General features: G+C 37.9%; 1 protein-coding gene across 1 annotated transcript; it reads left to right on the forward strand.

Moving 5' to 3' along the window:
- The first annotated feature begins 9,424 nt into the window (after positions 1-9,424).
- nodal6.L (nodal homolog 6 L homeolog) lies at positions 9,425-11,393 on the forward strand. Its single transcript, NM_001085564.1, has 3 exons — positions 9,425-9,686; positions 9,945-10,666; positions 11,241-11,393. The coding sequence occupies exons 1-3, from the start codon at positions 9,425-9,427 to the stop codon at positions 11,391-11,393; spliced, it is 1,137 nt and encodes a 378-aa protein (NP_001079033.1).
- Positions 11,394-19,828: the final 8,435 nt, after the last annotated feature.

A 19,828-nucleotide genomic window follows, 5' to 3' on the forward strand; every position in this document is an offset into this window, starting at 1 on the left:
CAAATCACTCTGCAAAGTGGCAGCATCCTGCAAGGAACTTTTGCACAATTTTGTATCATCATCAAAAATAGAAACTACTTCCAAAGCCCACCTCCAGGTCATTAATAAACAAGTTGAAAAGCAAGGGACCTAGTACAGAGCCCTGCGGTACTCCACTAACAACACTGGTCCAATTAGAAAATGTTCCATTTACCACCACTCTTTGTAGTCTATCTTTTAGCCAGTTCTCTATCCAGTACAAATACTATGTTCCAGGCCAACATTCCTTAATTTAACCAGTAATCTTCTGTGTGGCACTGTATCAAATGCTTTATCAAAGTCTAAGTAAATCACATCCACTGCCAACCCAGAGTCGAGGTTCCTGCTCACCTTCTCATAAAAGACAATTAAATTAGTCTGGCAATATCTATTACGCATAAAACCATGCTGGCACAAACTCTTAGTATTATGATTTGTAAAGAAGTCCAGTATCTTATCCCTTATTTACCCCTACAAAAAGCATTCCTTCTAGTGATATCAGACTAACCGGCCAATAGTTTTGAGGCTGATTTTGGGATTCCTTTTTTAATAGTGGCACCACATCAATTCACTAGCCTCTCTGCACCATACCAGACCTCAATGAATCTGGAAAAATTAAGTTAAGAGTTTTGGCAATCACAGAGGTAAGCTTTTAGTACCCTAAAAGGTTGAGAATTACATTAATACAAATTACAAATATTACTTAATAACATTATTCTAAAAAATCTTGATTATCCATTATCCTCTACAGAGACATATGCTAGGTTTAAATATGTAAACTAACACCCCATTGCGGTTGCTCATTTAATTCTTTTTTCTCAAAAACGTGCATGCTTGCATATATCAGTTATATAAACCCATATAAACTAATACGATAAATCTGGTTGTCATGGGAAAAGACAGTTGATTGTTGGGACAGAGTTCCATCAGTGTCAAGATGAATCTGGTTGGCCAAATCTCTAGATGTGGTGTCTATTGCATGGTTTTATTTGTATATCACTATTTATAATTTGCCAACTTGTTATGCAGGGCTTTACAGTAGTAGCAGCACAAATATATAACACTTATATAGAGAGAAGGTCAAAGGAGATGCCAAAAAAACACTAGGTGAGTGCATGGTACAGGGGCCAATTTGATAATCCAGAGAGTGATGATCACTTGGTAGCTGAGGTTAAAAATCATTCTACTGTACTTCCAAGAATATCTAGAACTGGATTGATAACTGGATAACTTGCTCTAACTGGCTTTATATCTGCCCATCTACTGCATGTAGTGAATCTGAGGGACAGAAAGTTTAGGATCCTCTATACAGGGAAACTGAGTTCCAAGTCTGGGTCAATGTTCCTGGTCCCTTAACTACATAAAACCATTTTGTTTTCTCCATTCATAAATACAATCGGCACCATGACACCTGCACTTCAAATCATGAGTTTTGACTGTGGCAGCTCTAGAATGGATAACCCAGCAGGCCCCATCTAGGATCTATTGTCTCCATCTGGCCCAGACTGTCAATATAGATATTTGGGCAAATGGCAGTAAGACGGCTGTAAGATGAGCTAGATCTGCAGTTTTTATTTGGAGCTGTTAAGGCTCAATGTAATAAAACACAAAAGCAGATTTTGAATTGCAGTTGGGACATGTTCTACCCACATCTCTGTCTCACTGCAAAATTTGAGGGGCGGCATGCCACCCAGCCGCATCTAGAGATGTATTGTGAGCCACGTGCGCAAGTTCACTGACAGGCACTAGGACTTGGTGGTCGGTGCATGCGGCCGAAGGGAGGGGGCATGCGCACAAGTGGGCGCTAGGACCCAGGCGGTCTAGGGGCGGCAAAAACAGAAATCCGGCCCTGCCTGTTCCCCAGCCCCCCCTTGTCTCCATCTGGCCCAGACTGTCAATATGGATATTTGGGCCAATGGCAGTAAGACAGCTGTAAACTGAGCTCGATCTGCAGTTTTTAAGGCTCAATGTAATAAAACACAACAGCAGATTTTGTATTTCAGTTGGGACATGTTCTCCTGACATCTCTGTCTCACTATATTTGCCCGTGAGATTTACGTGTGTTCATGGTGACACCTTCTAGTTCCAAAGACTCTGACACCACTGGTGGGTGACTCTGTCTGGCACTCTCTTTGACTTTATACTAATGTCACCAATAATCTCATCAAAGGGTATAGTATTACATATCAAACATACATGTTATTTAGATATGTGTAACAGACAATCAGCAACATCACACCTAATGATTACACTTTACATATATGCTAATGAACCCACAGTAACTATGTGTGTGGGGTGTTTTGCCTTAACATGTGTCTGTCTGCATTCAGTTTACTCATTGTTATATGCACATTATGTTTATATTAAGATTCATGTATTTTGAATAGAGCACATGTATATTTACTGATTATTACTAGCTAAATGAGTTTATGTCTGGTAGCCCAATTACATGATAGTTACATAGTTAAATTGGGTTGAAAAGAAACCAAAGTCCATCAAGTTCAACCCCTCCAAATGAACACTGCACACATATATACACTCACACTGACCCCTCCATACACTCATATAAACTACAGTATATAAAACATTATTTATACCAATTGCAGATTTAGGGGCCAATTCATTAACTTCGAGTGAAGGAATAGAAGAAAAAAAACTTCGAAATTCGAAGTGTTTTTTTGGCTATTTCGACCATCGAATGGGCTACTTCGACCTTTGACTACGACTTTGAATGGAAGGATTCGAATTAAAAATCGTTCGACTATTCGGCCATTCGATAGTCGAAGTACTGTCTCTTTCAGAAAAAACTTCCACCCCCTAGTTCGCCACCTAAAAGCTACCGAACCCAATGTTAGCCTATGGGGAAGGTCCCCATAGGCTTGCCTAACTTTTTTTGGTTGAAGGATAATCCTTCGATCGTTGGATTAAAATCCGTCGAATCGTTCGATTCGAAGGATTTAATCGTTCGATATTTGAAGTCGAAGGATTTTCATTCCCCAGTAGAATATCGAGCGTTAATTAACCCTCGATATTCGACCCTTGGGGGCAGATGTATCAATGGTCGAATTTCGAGGGGTTAAATCCCTCGAAATTCGACTGGGGAATAGAATCGAATAGAATCGAATAGGCAATTCGGGCGAATTTACGCGCTGGCGAATAGTCGAATTGGCGAATAGGCGCCCGATCGAATATTCGCTCGAAGGATTTTCGTTCGATCGAATGCCTCTTAATTCGATCAAAAACTTGGAAAACAAGTCTATGGGACTTTCCCATAGGCTTTTAAAGCAATTCGGTAGGTTTTAGGTGCCGAAGTAGGCAGTCGAAGTATTTTTAAAAGAGACAGTACTTCGATTATCGAATGGGCGAATATTCGCAGCGTTTTTGCGCTCGATCCAGTACTTCGACTATCGAATGGCTAATAGTCGGTGCGTTTTTGCGCTCGATCTATTCGAATCATTCTACTCAGCCGAATTTACGCCAATACGATAGTCGAGGAGCACAAAAAACCACTCGAAATTCGAAGTTTTTTAATTCGAATCCTTCACTTGAGCTTGATGAATCGGCCCCTTAATAACAGAATCAGCATCACAACATCACCCGGCAGTGCATTCCACAACCTCACTGTCCTGACTGTGAAGAACCCCCTACGTTGCTTCAAATGAAAGTTCTTTTCTTCTAGTCTGAAGGGGAGGCCTCTGGTACGTTGATCCTTTTTATGGGGAAAACAATTCCCCACTATCTGTCTATAATGTCCTCTAATGTACTTATAAAAATCAATCACATTCTTTTTCCAGAGAAAAACAACTTCAACCTTGACAGTCTCCCCTCATAATTGAAGTCTTCCGTCCCTCTAACCAGTTTAGTTGCACTTAGTCTCTGCACTCTCTCCAGCTCATTTATATCCCTCTTAAGGACTGGAGTCCAAAACTGCACTGCATACTCCAGATGAGGCCTCACCAGGGACCTATAAAGAGGCAGAATTATGTTTTCATCCCTTGAGTTAATGCCCTTTTTTATACAAGACAGAACTTTATTTGCTTTAGTAGCCACAGAATGACACTGCCCAGAATTAGACAACTTGTTATCTACAAAAATACCCAGATCCCTTTCAGTTAATGAAACTCCCAACACACTGCCATTTAGTGTATAACTTGCATTTATATTAATTCTACCAAAGTGCATAACTTTGCATTTAGCAACATTGAACCTCATTTTCCAGTTTGCTGCCCAGTTTTCTAATCTAGTCAAATCACTCTGCAAAGTGGCAGCATCCTGCAAGGAACTTTTGCACAATTTTGTATCATCATCAAAAATAGAAACTACTTTCAAAGCCCACCTCCAGGTCATTAATAAACAAATACTCCACTAACAACACTGGTCCGTTTAGAAAATGTTCCATTTACCACCACTCTTTATAATTTATCTTTTAGCCAGTTCTCTATCCAGGTACAAATACTATGTTCCAGACCAACATTCCTTAATTTAACCAGTAACCTTTTGTGTGGCACTGTATCAAATGCTTTAGCAAAGTCTAAGTAAATCACATCCACTGCCATCCCAGAGTCGAGGTTCCTGCTCACCTTCTCATAAAAGACAATTAAATTAGTCTGGCAATATCTATTACGCATAAAACCATGCTGGCACACACTCTTAGTATTATGATTTGTAAAGAAGTCCAGTATCTTATCCCTTATTTACCCCTACAAAAAGCATTCCTCCCAGTGACATCAGACTAATCGGCCAATAGTTTTGAGGCTGATTTTGGGATTCCTTTTTGAATAGTGGCACCACATCAATTCATTAGCCTCTCCATACCAGACCTCAATGAATCTGGAAAAATTGAGTTTTGACAATCACAGAGTTAAGCTTTTGGTACCCTAAAAGGTTGAGAATTACATTAATACAAATTACAAATATTACTTAATAACATTATTCTAAAAAAATCTTGATTATCCATTATCCGCTACAGAGACATATGCTAGGTTTAAATATGTAAATATGTATAAATTTAAAGTTAGTGATATGCTAGGTTTAAAGTTCTTGTGTGTGTGTGGTACACAGTTATAGAATTCGTCCTAATTAATCAGAATAATTTCAATACACTACCTGCAGTATAGTCACAATACATATAGTGCATGTTTCATTTGACTCCCCAGTAGAAGCAATGGAAAGAAATAGAATCTAATCAGTTTAACCAGCACTTGAGACCCATCCTGTCTTTGTTGGACTTCTGGAGACTTAGGACAGGGGAGGGAATGGGTCTGTCTGTTGTGTCAGTCCAGCCTCTTCCACCAGTACTGCTCTCATAAGTAGTACTTACTCAATGGACATACAATGTACGAGGTAAAAGACTAATGGGGAAAGGCAACAGCAGGGTCATTCACCACTTCATTCTGACCTGATATCAGTAAGTAACCAGGAAATAAAGAACAGACGTTAATATATGACGAAGCAATGAAAAACATAAACATAAGGAGACCCCCGGTTGCAAAGGACTTACTTTATGACAGTAGTAAGTATAGCTTTCATTTAGTCAGTTTATCTCTATTGCTATCTATCATCTATCTATCTATCTTCTGTCCATCTGTCTGTCTGACTCTCTCGCTATCTATCTATCTATCTATCTATCTATCTATCTATTATCTATCTATCTATCTATCTATCTATCTATTATCTGTCTGTCTATCTATTATCTATCTATCTATCTATCTATCTATCTATCTATCTATCTATCTATCTATCTATCTGTCTGTCTGTCTGACTCTCTCGCTCTCTGTCTATCTATCATCTGTCTATCTATCTATCTGTCTATCTGTCTATCTATCTATCTATCTATCTATCTATCTATCTATCTATCTGACTGTCTGTCTGTCTATCTCTCTGTCTATCTATCTATCAATCAATCATCTGTCCATCTGTCTGACTCTCTCGCTCTCTATCTATCTATATCTATCTATCTATCTATCTATCTATCTATCTATCTATCTATCTATCTATCTATCTATCTATTATCTGTCTGTCTGTCTATTATCTATCTATCTATCTATCTGTCTGTCTGTCTGTCTGTCTATCTATCATCTGTCCATCTGTCTGTCTGTCTGACTCTCTCGCTCTCTGTCTATCTATCATCTGTCTATCTATCTGTCTATATGTCTATCTATCTATCTATCTATCTATCTATCTATCTATCTATATCTATCTATCATCTGTCTGTCTGTCTGTCTGTCTGTCTATATGTCTATCTGTCTATCTGTCTATATGTCTGTCTGTCTGTCTGTCTATATGTCTATCTGTCTATCTGTCTATATGTCTGTCTGTCTGTCTGTCTGTCTATTTATTATCTAACTATCTGTCCCTCTCCCTAATGGAAAAGTATCATTGATTGAATATGATCTGTGATAACATAATATATGGATTATCAGTGAAGACAAAGTCAGTTTCTATCTATTTGGAACTTGCTTATCTTCAAAGGATCTGATGTCAGTTGCAGGTAACACCATATGAGGCAGCCTGGCACTTGTACTATAGACCAATGTCACCTTGGCATGTATCAAAGGACCTACTATTATACATCAAACACACATGTTATTTAGAAATGAGTAACTGACAATAAAGGGACCTGACACCTAATAAACCCATGTGCATCTCTATATGCTGATGTACCTGTCCTGCATGTATGGGCTTGAGCATGTGTTTTTGGATATCCTAACTAACTGCATTTAGTATATACTAAGTTACATACATACATACTCCTTATTTATGTTAGCCTCATTCAAAACATAATTTTGCAGCAAATATAAATGTATCTATCATCTATTTATCTATGTATAATGTGTATATTAGCATGCAGTACTTTATTAAATGTGTATTGCCAACTAAATAGGACTTTCCCTAAAGGCATGGGATACGTACAGTACGGACATAAATCAATGATGCATTCTTTTTTTGCATCTTTTTTTTTCGTAAAACATTTTCTTTCCTTAAATAGAATTAGTAAAAAAAATGAATAAATGCATTACCACTAATATGAAAAATTCTATAGGTAGAACAGTGTATCTCTGCCACCAATTAAACATATATCATTATCGAATAGCTTCAACTAGACTTCAGGCAGCAATAATTCAAACAATAGGGTTCATTTAATGGATATGTTTTTCAGCCTCAATGATATATATATATATATATATATATATATATATATATATATATATATATATATATATATATATATATATATATATATATATATATATATATATATATTACACTTTATTAATGTTTGGTGTCTTCCTATATCTTTCTTTCTTCCCTATATATTTGATCTACAGATTTATTTAGAAATTATGAATTAATATCCATTACATTTTAATGAATATTTTGTTATTTGCCCTATTTGTTAACAAAAAACAGCAAAAAGTATAATAATAATAATAAAAATGTCCACCAATATTGCGATATTGGGTATTTTCATTTGTGGTGCTGCCTATTTTTATATTAATATTTAAAGCCTTGTTCAATATCCATTTAATATCTACTATATGTTATACATATTCTGTTATTTGCCCGATTTGTTAACAAAAAATGCAAAAATTATATTGACAATAAAAATTTCCACCGATATTGCAATATTGGGCATCTTCAATAGTGGCGCTACCAATACTGATATTAATATTTCATGCCTTGTTCAAAATACAATATATTCAATAGAATTATTCTAAAATATAGGAAAATAATGCACAGATAAACGTTTATGTTAATATGTTTTCTTCCGCTTTATTTTGGCAATGGCTCTAATCACTGAATGGAAAAGCAACTGTGCAGTATTAAGAAGTAGAATTATTTTTAAAGCAAGTTGTCTTTAATTTTGGCATTTCTATATTACAGATTAAAGATGACATAGGTTAAAGAGGTTTAAAGTATTGAACTACTATACTTAGAACACTAGCATTATTCTGTCTAGTTTTGGTTGAAACAGACACAGTGGCAAATCATAATCCCATCTGAGACAGGGAAAGTAAAAGTGTTACCAGGTGACACCTATGGGTGCAGGTCTCACACCAGTTCAATGCTCCTCCCCTATAAGTGCCACAAATGGGCCTTTTGAAATATAGGATCAAAGTATACTTCTTCTCACTCCATTTTAAACTCCAACTCTCTTTCTCCAGACATACTCATATATTATTTTTATATATTAAATTCAGGGTTTCTCTCTTTAATTCAAGCATATTTAAATATATACCGTACATTATCCAGAAAGCTCTGAAGTATGGGAAGGCCATCTTTCGTCTACTCCATTTTATCCAAATAACCCAAATTTTATAAAAATGATTTCCCTTTTATCTGTAACAATAAAACAGTAGCTTGTACTCGATCCAAACTAAGATATAATTAATCCTTATTGGAAGCAAAACCAGCCTATTGAGTGTATTTAACCTTTAAATGATTTTCTAGTAGACTTAAAGTATGAAGACCCAAATTACAGAAAGATCCGTTATCCAGAAAACCCCAGGTTCCGAGCATTCTAGATAATAGGTCTCATACATGTATCTACAAGCATTATTAGTGACTCTTACAACAAAATCACAGATTATGATTAGAAGAGTAGAAACAAAATATAGTTAGATTTATAATTACATATATTATACAGGTATGGGACCTGTTATCCAGAATTCTCGGGACCTGGGGTTTTCCAGATAATGGATCTTTCCGTAATTTGGGTCTTCATGCCTTAAGTCTACTAGAAATTCATTTAAACATTAAATACACTGGTTTTGCTTCCAATAAGGATTAATTATATCTTAGTTGGGATCAAGTACAAGCTACTGTTTTATTATTACAGAGAAAAAGGAAATCATTTTAAAAAATTTAGATTATTTGGATAAAATTGAGTCTATGGGAGACAGCCGTTCCGTAATTCAGAGCTTTCTGGATATCTGGTTTCCAGATCAGGGATCCTATACCTGTATATAAGTTTAAAAGAGTGTATTTATTTGTGCTTTTGTCTTTATACGTGAAGATACCGTTTTCATGAAGCTCTTTAATTTTTTATCTATTTTTACACTGAATGTAAAACCTCACAGAATGTTTTTATATAGATACCCAGACTGAACTATTCTGAGTAAACTATTCCATATACTAGTATCTGTGCTTCTGTATATGTGAGTAATCCCCAGGGTTATTAGCATAACAGTAGAGGACAGGTAACATGAGTTTGGCCTTGGTCCTTCATATCTGAGGTGTGAGGTAGATGAAAGGCTGACAGGTGTGAAGGTCTGTGACAGCTCAGGGTTTACCTGTATATAAGGCCTGGGAAATCACAGGGCTTCATTTCAGTTTTCAAGAGCCCCATGAACAAGAAACATCTCTCCAGCTCCAAGAGGACAAGATCCAGCTCCAAGAGAACAAGATGGCCCTAGTGAACTTAGTCTTGTCCAGCATCATCTTTTCCCTTGTCCAGGGAATTCCTACTCCTGTTCTGACACGATCTAAAGTGGCACTGAGACCATCTACTAGCATTTATGGGAACAGACATTCTCAGGGTATGAAGTATCCTCTTTACATGATGGAACTCTACCAGACTCTCATCATGGGGAATGCTACAGACCTTTCAGTTTTGGAACACCCTGCTCTTCAGGAATCCGATGCTGTCCTGAGTCTCATCTCAAAAAGTAATTACAATATATTTCTAATATTATTAAGCATCTGTTATTTTTGCATTGTTTTACATATGTTGGCAATACTAACGCATAGTTATAAATATACATTTTTGAAGGTTTCTTAATAGTTTTCTATGTAGTTTGGATAATTCCAGATAAAGTAACCTGCATTATACTACTGATTTCACTGAATATATTTATTCTCTTCCTGTATTTTCTGAATTAAATAATGATGATGCTCATTTTTGTCTCTCCTTGTGTCTTTTCCAGGTTGTGTTGAAGTGGATAATCACTGGGCATTATCTTTTGACATGTCATCTATCTCTAGCAGCAATGAGTTGAATTTGGCTGAGTTAAGAATTCACATGCCTTTTTTTGAGAAATCTCACAATGTGACCATTGAGATCTACCACACCAAAGACCGTCACGAGAACTTCTTCCTGGGGTCTTTCCAGTATGATCCATCTGTTGCACAAGGTTCCTCCTGGAAGGTTTTTAATATCACAAAAATGATGCAGAACTATCTCCAGCTCAGGGACCACTTTGAGAGTGAAGGTTATCTCCGAACCAAGAACATGTCCAGGACAGCCAGGAAGATTAGCTGTACGAATGTTGTTGCGGAGAGAGTCATGTTGGTGGTGTTCGCTAAAGACAAACCTTCTGCCATGAGCGATTCTCATCAGAGCCTCATTAAAACAGTGGAATCGTCTAAGTACGTCAAGATTGAGGAAAGTACCAGTTTCCCTGGCACCAGAAGGCACAAGAGGAACAGAAATGTACAGCATAGCATCATGAGGAACAAATTTCTGTCCAGGCCAAAGGATAATGGAAAGCCCCTGTGCAGGAGGGTCGACATGATTGTTGACTTTGACAAGATTGGATGGGGTCATCATATCATCTATCCAAAGAGATTCAATGCATTCCGATGTGAGGGGTCCTGCCCAATACCCCTAAATGAAAGCTTCAAGCCAACAAATCATGCTTACATTAAGGTAAGAGAAAACTTTTAATTTCTTTATATATTACAATATATGGGTTTATTCCCAGTATAGAGTCTAAAATATCTATATCCCCAAGCTAAGCACTACTAAGCATGTGTCTTTATTTATTTATTATTTATTTTGCAACCTATTTATTGATTTGAAGCATAAGTAAACCTTAAAAATAAGCTAATGTAAAATTGTTGAGACTGCTATTTTAAGAATGTTTGCAATGTACATTCATTTATTTTACATGTACTGTTAATATGAATGAATTTTGTTACAACAGCGCCACCTGCTGGTCATTTTCCCACCAGTCTGACCACCAAGTAGTCAAGGAAGTTGTCAGGAGAAAGAAAGAGGCTGCTCTGATGTTTTTCTGGTTAGAAAAAAGTTAGAAACCTTTCTAAAATCCTTCCTAAGCAGAAGAACATCTTTCTGATAACTTCCTTGACTACCAGGTCTTAACAGTTTCTTATTGATATCCTTTGCATTTGTTTTTCCCAAATATTTATTAGTCAATGTTGATATAAAATATATAATGTTTTTTTACTAATGTTTCTTTTTTGCATTCTTATTTTTGCAGAGTTTGGTCAAGCTGTACGATTCTGACAGAGTTGAATGCAATTCTTGTGTCCCAGTGAAGATGAGTCCCTTGTCCATGCTGATGTATGAGGATAATGAAGTGGTTCTAAAGCACCATGAAGATATGATTGTTGAAGACTGTGGATGCAACTGATGGATCCCAAGATCGGTATACAGACAGACAGACTGATGGTGCTAAAGAAATCGCCTGGCGAAAGCGGGTGCCTGATAAAAAAATGCCAGTTCCTTGAAGTCTGGAGGAAAAGACTGAGATTTTTGGCCTGTAACCCCTGAGGAGACTCAACTGTCAAATTCTTATGAACTTTGCCCAAAGTATGAAATAATTTGTGGCTTCAGATATGGACAAGCCAATCAGATAATTACCAGCACTTTGTGCAGTTAAAAGGGATCCTTTATACCTTTGTGGAAGCTCTATTTTACACTGCGATGTTCTTGATTCTCTTTAATGATATCTATAATAATATGAATATAAATGAAATTGTTATATCCTGTGACAACTTAAAATAAATGTTCAAAACTTGTATGGTCTCTTTTGCCTTTTTATTTTAAGTCAAATGTCTTGAGTAATATACTACATGGTTTGGGATTGGGATGGTACAATGGCAGATACACCTAATCGTTTATGTTTATGGGGAGTCGAGTTAGCAGGTGGTTGATGTAGGGAAAGACAAACACCAAATGAAACCAGGGTTAACCAATAGTGCTTGTTTTTAAATTCTCTTATGTCCATTTGCAAACATGGCCAATCTCAAAATAGGTGAAAAAGATCCACTGATAGTTAATGCAATAACAAGAATCAGCCAGAGGATAGACTTATATTGTTTAATAGTTTTACCATTAATTTTTAAATTCATGTGCTCTTCTTTTAATCCTGTTAAACCTTGTCTTAATAAGATCAATACAGGTACAGGACCTGTTATCCAGAATGCTCAGGACCTGCGGGTTTCCAGATAAGGGATCTTTCCATAATTTAGATCTCCATATCTTCAGTCTGCTACAAAATCGTTTAAACATTAAATAAACCCAATAGGCTGGTTTTGCCTCCAATAAGGATTAATTATATCTTAGTTGGGATCAAGTACAAGCTATTGTTTTATTAATTTAAAAAGTGGGAGTCATTTGATTAAAATGGAGTCTATGGGAGCTTTTTGGATAACAGGTTTCCAGATAATGGATCTCATTCATTTACTAGAAAAATGTTATCATAATTGTTCATGATTGTAAGAATAAGAATGTCCAGCACAAAAATTTCCCCAGACCCGGAAGTGATATCAGGGGATGTGATGTCACAACCTCTCCTGAAGCCAAAGATTCTGTGCTGTGCATGTGCACATCTGATGTCACTGAAATGTTCTGCTCGTTCGCATATTGAATTTTCACCACAAATCATCTAAACCAGTGCTGTCCAACTTCTGTGCTGCCGAGGGCCGGAATTTTTCTGGTCTACATGGTGGTGGGCCTTTAATGAAGCCAGTGTTAGCCACTCCCTGTTTTAGACCACACCCACTTAAAACCACTCCATGTTCCCGCAGAACCATGTTTAATAGCACACCAAAAAACCAAATGGTTGGTGCTCACTGCAGGGATAAGCCTGTTATTTGTTCTGGGGGGTTGTTAGCATTGAAAATTATTGTTAGGGGCCCCTAAGGTGTTTAATCATATGCTGGGGGATGCTGTGTTATCCAAAGGGGAGAAGGAGGCATATGGATTTAAGGGTATGTCTTAATATGACTTCACTCATATGTGAAAAAAGATAAGTCATATTAAGACATACCCTTAAATTCATATTAATTTATTAAATATTAAATCCAGGCAGAGTATGAAACACACAGGGAGCATAGGGCAGGCACAGTATGGCACACACAGGGAGCATAGGGAAGACAGAACAGGGCAGGAGACAGGGAAACCTATCAGGACCACTCTATGATGTACTACATACAGTGACACAGTGCTGGTGCCTCATTAGCATTTTGTATGAAGTGTGAACAATGGTCAGTTTCAGTCTGTGTCTCAGGTGTGAACAGTACAGGGTTTTCGGATGTGAACAATCGAGGTGTCACATGTGTGAACAATACGGGGGGATTACAGTCTGAATTTGAGGTTTAAACAATGCAGGGGCCAGTTAATCTCCGCAGTGATACCTATTAAAACTTTCACATGGTAAGCAGACACAGCAGGCAGACTTTCATGTGGAGGGCCACACAAGGGAGCCGCAGCCACATGAAGAAAATTGTCCATGGGGGGGGGGTAAAAATCTATAGTTAAAAAAAATGGATTTTCCTTGTAGGCTAAGGATCCACTCACTCAATCACTTGGAATTGTGCAGAGGTATAATTATCCACCAGTATAATTATTAACAGAGAAAAATAAAAGCAGTAAACCCCACACTCGCCAAACTTCCCAAAATAGATTTTAGAATAATTAAAAAAATACCAGATTTTTCTTAAAGTGCTTAAGTGCCAATAACATCCAGTGTATAAATCAAGCCTAATATATGTTTCATATATTTTTTGAATAATCCTTTTCTTTTTTAACCTCCACCTCTATACGATTTTCTGTTTCCATTCTTTTAAGGTGGCCAAAGAAGTAGAGATCTGCTCGTTTGGCTATGTTGCCAAACAAGCTGATCTCTCCCCGATTTGACCACATTGAAGTGGGGGATATCAGGCTGATCTGATCGTGGGTTGATACGGGCGGTTTTGTGTGTTCACTGTAAATTTGCACCAGGTTCAGATTCTCTAATGTATCTGTACCCGAGGAAACAGAAAAAAAGTAATGTAAACTTCAAAAATGCTTAGAAATGCACCTTGAGCAATTTCACATTTGGTTTTAAGTCATACTTATTTATAGCCTTATACATAGGGCTCCATGGTGCTGTGTGTCCCTTGGGGTTCAATACCTTGTGAATTCTGTATTATTATTTTTTTTTTTTGGTTTGAAATATTTTTGATTTGAAATATTTTATTTGGTTTTCACAATAAACCATAAAAATCAATATGATAACAAATAGTATGCAGAATAAGAAGATTAATACAATGACATATTAAACAGAATGTATAATTTACAATGAAGTAATATTTAAAATAAAATAGAAACTAACAAGAACTAACTATCACTAACTAAGACAGTGGACGCATAGACTAGAGTCCTGCAGCGGGTCGGGTACCCGTGGGTACCCGCGGGTTACCCGCAAAAACCTGCAGTACCATGCGGGTTTTTCGTTGAAGTTCAAGGTGCGGGTATACCCGCGGGTCGGCGGTTCTGCGGGTTTGCGGGTTGCGGGTCGGGCTGCGGGTCTTCTCAATATAAATATTTGCTCCTTTTTTCTGGTCACGCCCACTTCCGGTGATGTCATTTCCGGTACACAATGACAGCACTTCCGGTTTTACTCCCTTTTTTTCTGATCATATCTACTTCCGATGATGTCACTTTCGGTTTATAATGACAGCACTTCCTGATTCTTGATGGTCAGCGGGTCGCGGGTCCGGGTTGCAGAGAAGGTACTTGCGGGTCGGGTCGGGTTGCGGGTCCAAGCGGGTAAGAATGCGGGTTGCGGGTGCGGGTTGCGGATTGCAGGTTGCGGGTACGGGTCGGGTTCGGGTCCCAAAAAATGGACCCGCGCAGGACTCTAGCATAGACATTCTTAAAAGAAAATGAAGAAAGAAAAAGCCCATTGTCTTGGGAATGTCAGATAAGCCCCCCTATGAACATTTTACAATTGAAGAAACTGAGATATTTGACTTCTAGTATTGGAGTTACAGAACTCAAAGTAAGGAGACCATATAAGTCTAAATGATTCTTTGGAATTATTTTCTTTAGTTTTTACTAACAAAGCTTCCTACCAACTAAGCTGGTTCATATAAGTCATTGTGTCTGTCAATGAGGGAGACTCATTTTGTAGCCAACAGTTAAATAAAGCCTTTCGGGAGGCAGCCAAAAATAAAATTGTCAATATTTTATTTTCTTGTGACTTAAATTCTATATTAAAATTTGAAGAGAGCCTACTATCATCTAGAAGCAACAAAGCAAAACCTGGAGATAATTTAATTCTTATTTTCAGATTAATGTTTACAAAACTGGTAACTTCCTTCCAAAATATACTGATCTTTGGACAAGTCCATAGATAGGGAAAAAGTGAATTCTGTATTAAATGCAAGCTAGAGGGCATCACCTTGCTGCCCAGTTAGGAGATGCTATAACATTACTAATCCTATCATGAGATATGCATAGGGATTAACTATTCAGATGGGTGTTAGTTCTCAGTGCTGCTGCTTAGCTGCACTCAACTCTATCATGAATCTGCTCAAAGCAGCTGAACACGTTCAGATAAAATCTGCCCCAAAGAATTGCAGCCACTAAGGGTTTAATATAATGATGATTTCTTCTACGCCCCATCATGTTACATTAGATCCATTTATGTAAATAAAAATATTCTCTGCTATAAATCTACTCTGATTTATTTTAAAACAACACGGAACAGAAATATATTCCTAGGACTGGCTAGAGCTAGCGTAATTCTACTGCATAAAAATCATTCCAGTTTTATGTATAGATATAAATGAATTACACACAAACATAAGGCTGGTGATGATGAGCAGAAAGAGGATTCTGAAACTGTAATGCCCACTGATTACACCAGGTGGCGCCACTAGCCTACTGAATATATGATATAATATGATATAATAATTGAAACACTCATCCAGCACTTCTCACTAATGTTACGGATCTCTGACCAATGGAAAAGCATAAAATTCTGCATTTAACTCGGACATATTATTACAATTGACTTAACCTGTTGAAATGGGCAAAATGTGGACAAGGAGGGAAGGAAGTTTTAATCAGTTAGCTTATAACCTTCATTGCTTGTGAGGTTTAAGTTAAAATACAAAGCAACAGGCCATCAAGTTCAACACATTGACCAGTCTGACCACCAAGTAGTCAAGGAAGTTGTCAGGAGAAAGAAAGAGGCTGCTCTGATGTTCTTCTGGTTAGGAAAGATTTCAGAAAGGTTTCTAATTTTTTTTAAACTCACTTATTTTTAAGGTTTACTTATACTTTAAGGAGGTTATTCACTAAAATCAGATTTTCTCTCATATTTTATTAAAAAAAAACCACGACCAAACTCCCATACACTATTTGACCTTATTTATTAATAAAATAAATGGAATTAGTTGGATCGTGGAAAAACTCAATAAAATCAAGTGAAAACCAACATTCCATCTAGTTTTTTGGGCTTTCTTACTGAATCGTTCAATTTTGTTCAGTTTTTGCCCAAAAACCCCGAAAAAAGAAACCCAGCGCAAACCACAATAGATGGAATGGGGGGGGGGGGGTTGGCACAAGCACCTCTGTGTCCTAATATTGAAGAATACTTGTTGTAGTAATAGTGAATGACAAAGATATCTTACTTGTTTCAGCAGGTGAGAGGTGGATATCAAGTTGGAGATGTGTTCAGTGTTTTCCTAGAAATCAGGAAACCAAATAAATTGATGTGCCTAGGCGTATGTGATGAAGAGAGAGGGAGAAACACAATATTCCTGCCCTGGGGTTCTCAAATGTCTCTTTCCTTAACTGCTTATACCAGCCTTAAACGGAATCCAATCCAAAAATGAATTGAGCTTACTTGAGTGCTCCTCTGAGTGCTTTTGCAATTTTTCTGCATTTGTTATTTTTAGTGGTTTCTGAGATCCTAGCAGTTTTATACCACCAATACCAGACTATCAGCTCAGCAGTGCCCTTTGAAGGTCAGAGTTTCAACGGCCCTTTCTGTGCCCTTCCTGTATAATCAGTTGGTAACTATCGGACTTTCAGATGGAGAACATTACTTGCAACTCCTTGCAACGTGTTATCAAATCGAACTACAGACCCTTCTCTACAAGGCAACAATGTCCGGTGCTGTACCCTATAAGTTTAGTCAACGCTATTTTCGCGCACAATAACCTCGCACATTGGGTGCGCTCGCGCAAACTCCTGTCTCATTTGCACTCCATTTGCGAAAATTTATTCACACTGCGAATTCACAAAAACGGAAAGACGGGCAGAGCAGTGCAATATATTAGCGTTTCGGGAAAAAACATGCTTGATAAAGGGGGTAACCCCGAAACGTCGCACGTCTGCACAAGAAATAAAAGCAAGGGGGAACCCTGCATTTCACTTGCCTTGAGTGCCAGAGTTTTTTCGTTCAAAGGGAAAAAACATGCACAATACAACCATTTGCGAAAAATATGCGCTGCGCGAACGTTATACATGACCCCCACAGAATGTATAATGCATTTTCCTGCAACATCATAAATCTGCCCCGTGTGTAGGACAGAGGCTTCCTCCCCATCTGGCAGTGAGTGGAAGGATACTTATTCTAAGCCGTACTGAGCGTCTTGGAAAACTGAAATTAATTCACGGAAAAAATACCCACGTTTTTTAGGGAGAAGTCTGAGGTTTATTATGCAAAAGGTCAAGAATCTGTTTCTTTTTCCTGCTGTGGTTTCATGTTTGATCTCCTGACCACTAAGTGCTGTAACGGGATACTGATTAGAACTGCTCACAATCCTTTTGCTGCAAGAAGGGGCCCCGGGATATATATATATATACAGTATATCTATAGCAATAGCAAAAAATGTTTGTTCTGGGGAATTGTTAGCATTTGGAATTGTTGTTAGGGGCCCCTAAGGTGTTTAATCATGTCATGTGGATGCTGTGTTATTCACAGGGGAGGAGGAGGCATATGGATTTAAGGGTATGTCTTAAACTTTTTTCATAAATAAGAGATGAGTGATATCTAGGGTTGCCACCCGGCCGGTATTTTACCGGCCTAGCCGGTAAAATACCTGCCAAGGCCGGAGCTGGTATTACAAATTAACCGGCAATGTAGCTGCCGGTAAATTTGTAATACGCTTAAAAAGACTCCTTGGCCTGCCCCCAATCCCCTGGAACTTAACTTTTCTTTTGCATCTTGAAGTGTCCGTGGTGCGGCCGGCCCCGCCCCTTTTGACGCCACGACCTGCCCATTTTGACATCACGGCCCGCCCCTTTGTGTCCCCGCCCCCCCACCAGCCGGTAAAGAATTTTAGAAAAGGTGGCAACCCTAGTGATATCCCTGCAGTGAGCACCAGCCATTTGGAATTTTGGTGTGTTACCACCATTAATGTGGACATGGCCTTATGGTATAATGGGTGTGGTTTAGCGTGCGTGTGGTTTAAAAACAGGGAGTGGCTTCTATTATCGGCCCTCCACCATATTAGGACAAATAAATTCTGGCCCTCGGTACCACAGGAGTTGGACAGCATTGCTCTGAGCATTCCCTGTAATCCCATGGCCAGTAAATAATAGAGGAGATGATACTCAGAGCATTTTATGTAATTAAGGTTGCCATATTTTCTGGAAATGACTCTGTATCTCATCTATCTTTGTTCTCCTCTAATAACACTGGCACTGAGTATAATATATACCAGCTGGGCTATGGGAATGCTGAGCAGGTGACAGCTGTATGTATAATCTATTAGACATCATATAGTACAGAAATGTAACTTGGAGTCAGCAATTCCTATATCAGATGTAGTATAATTAACAGCCCAGGAGGGGCCCCATCACCGTGGGCCCTAAGCAAATCCCAGTCTCACATTCATTAGAAACCAAAATCTTAAAGAGGTTGTTCACCTTTAGATTAACTTTTAGTATGATGTAGAGAGTGATATTCTGAGACAATTTGCAATTGGTTTTATTTTTTTATTATTTGTGGGTTTTGAGTTATTTAGCTTTTTATTCAGCAGCTCTCCAGTTTGCAATTCCAGCAAACTTACCCTAGCAACCATGCACTGATTTAAATAAGAGACTGGAATATGAATAGGAGAGGCCTGATGAGGAATCAAATGAAGCAACTTGTAGCCTTACAGAGCATTTGTTTTTTTAGATGAAGTCAGAAGAAGAAAGCAAATAATTCAAAAACTATACAGAATAAAAAAATGAAGACCAATTGAAAAGCTGCTGAGTCTTAACTATTCTGTGACATAATAAAAGTTAACTTAGTGGTCAAAACCACTTAAAGGATAAGTAAACCTTTAAAATAAGTGAATGTAAAATTGATGAGGGAGCTATTCTAGGCACTTTTGCAATTCATTATTTATTTTTGAATTGCAAGATAATAAAGGATACACGTACTGTTAATATGAATGGATTATGTTACAACAGCGCCACCTGCTGGTCATTTTCCCACCAGTCTGACCACCAAGTAGTCAATGAAGTTGTCAGGAGAAAGAAAGAGGCTGCTCTGATGTTGGGTAGGAGACCTGAGGAGGTTTGGAGCTGTTGTGAGGGGCCCAGGGGGGTGTTTGCAAGCCCCTGAGGTGGCAGCCCTGGTGGCCCCTGGACCTGTCAGTCCGATGCTGCCCTGAGAACAGTTCCCAGCATCCTTAGCCATCTGCCTTGTAGCTAACAGATAGAATATGGCTGGTGCTTTAGATCATTTGCATATCTCAGGGCACGCCTATCTTTTTCATTAGACGAAGAAGGGAATACAAACTGACTTCTCTATAGGAGTCAGGTTAAATCAGGGATTTTATTGGCTGAAGTTTC

This window comes from Xenopus laevis, chromosome 3L, assembly GCF_017654675.1.
Source record: "Xenopus laevis strain J_2021 chromosome 3L, Xenopus_laevis_v10.1, whole genome shotgun sequence".
Taxonomy (NCBI): Eukaryota; Metazoa; Chordata; class Amphibia; order Anura; family Pipidae; genus Xenopus; species Xenopus laevis.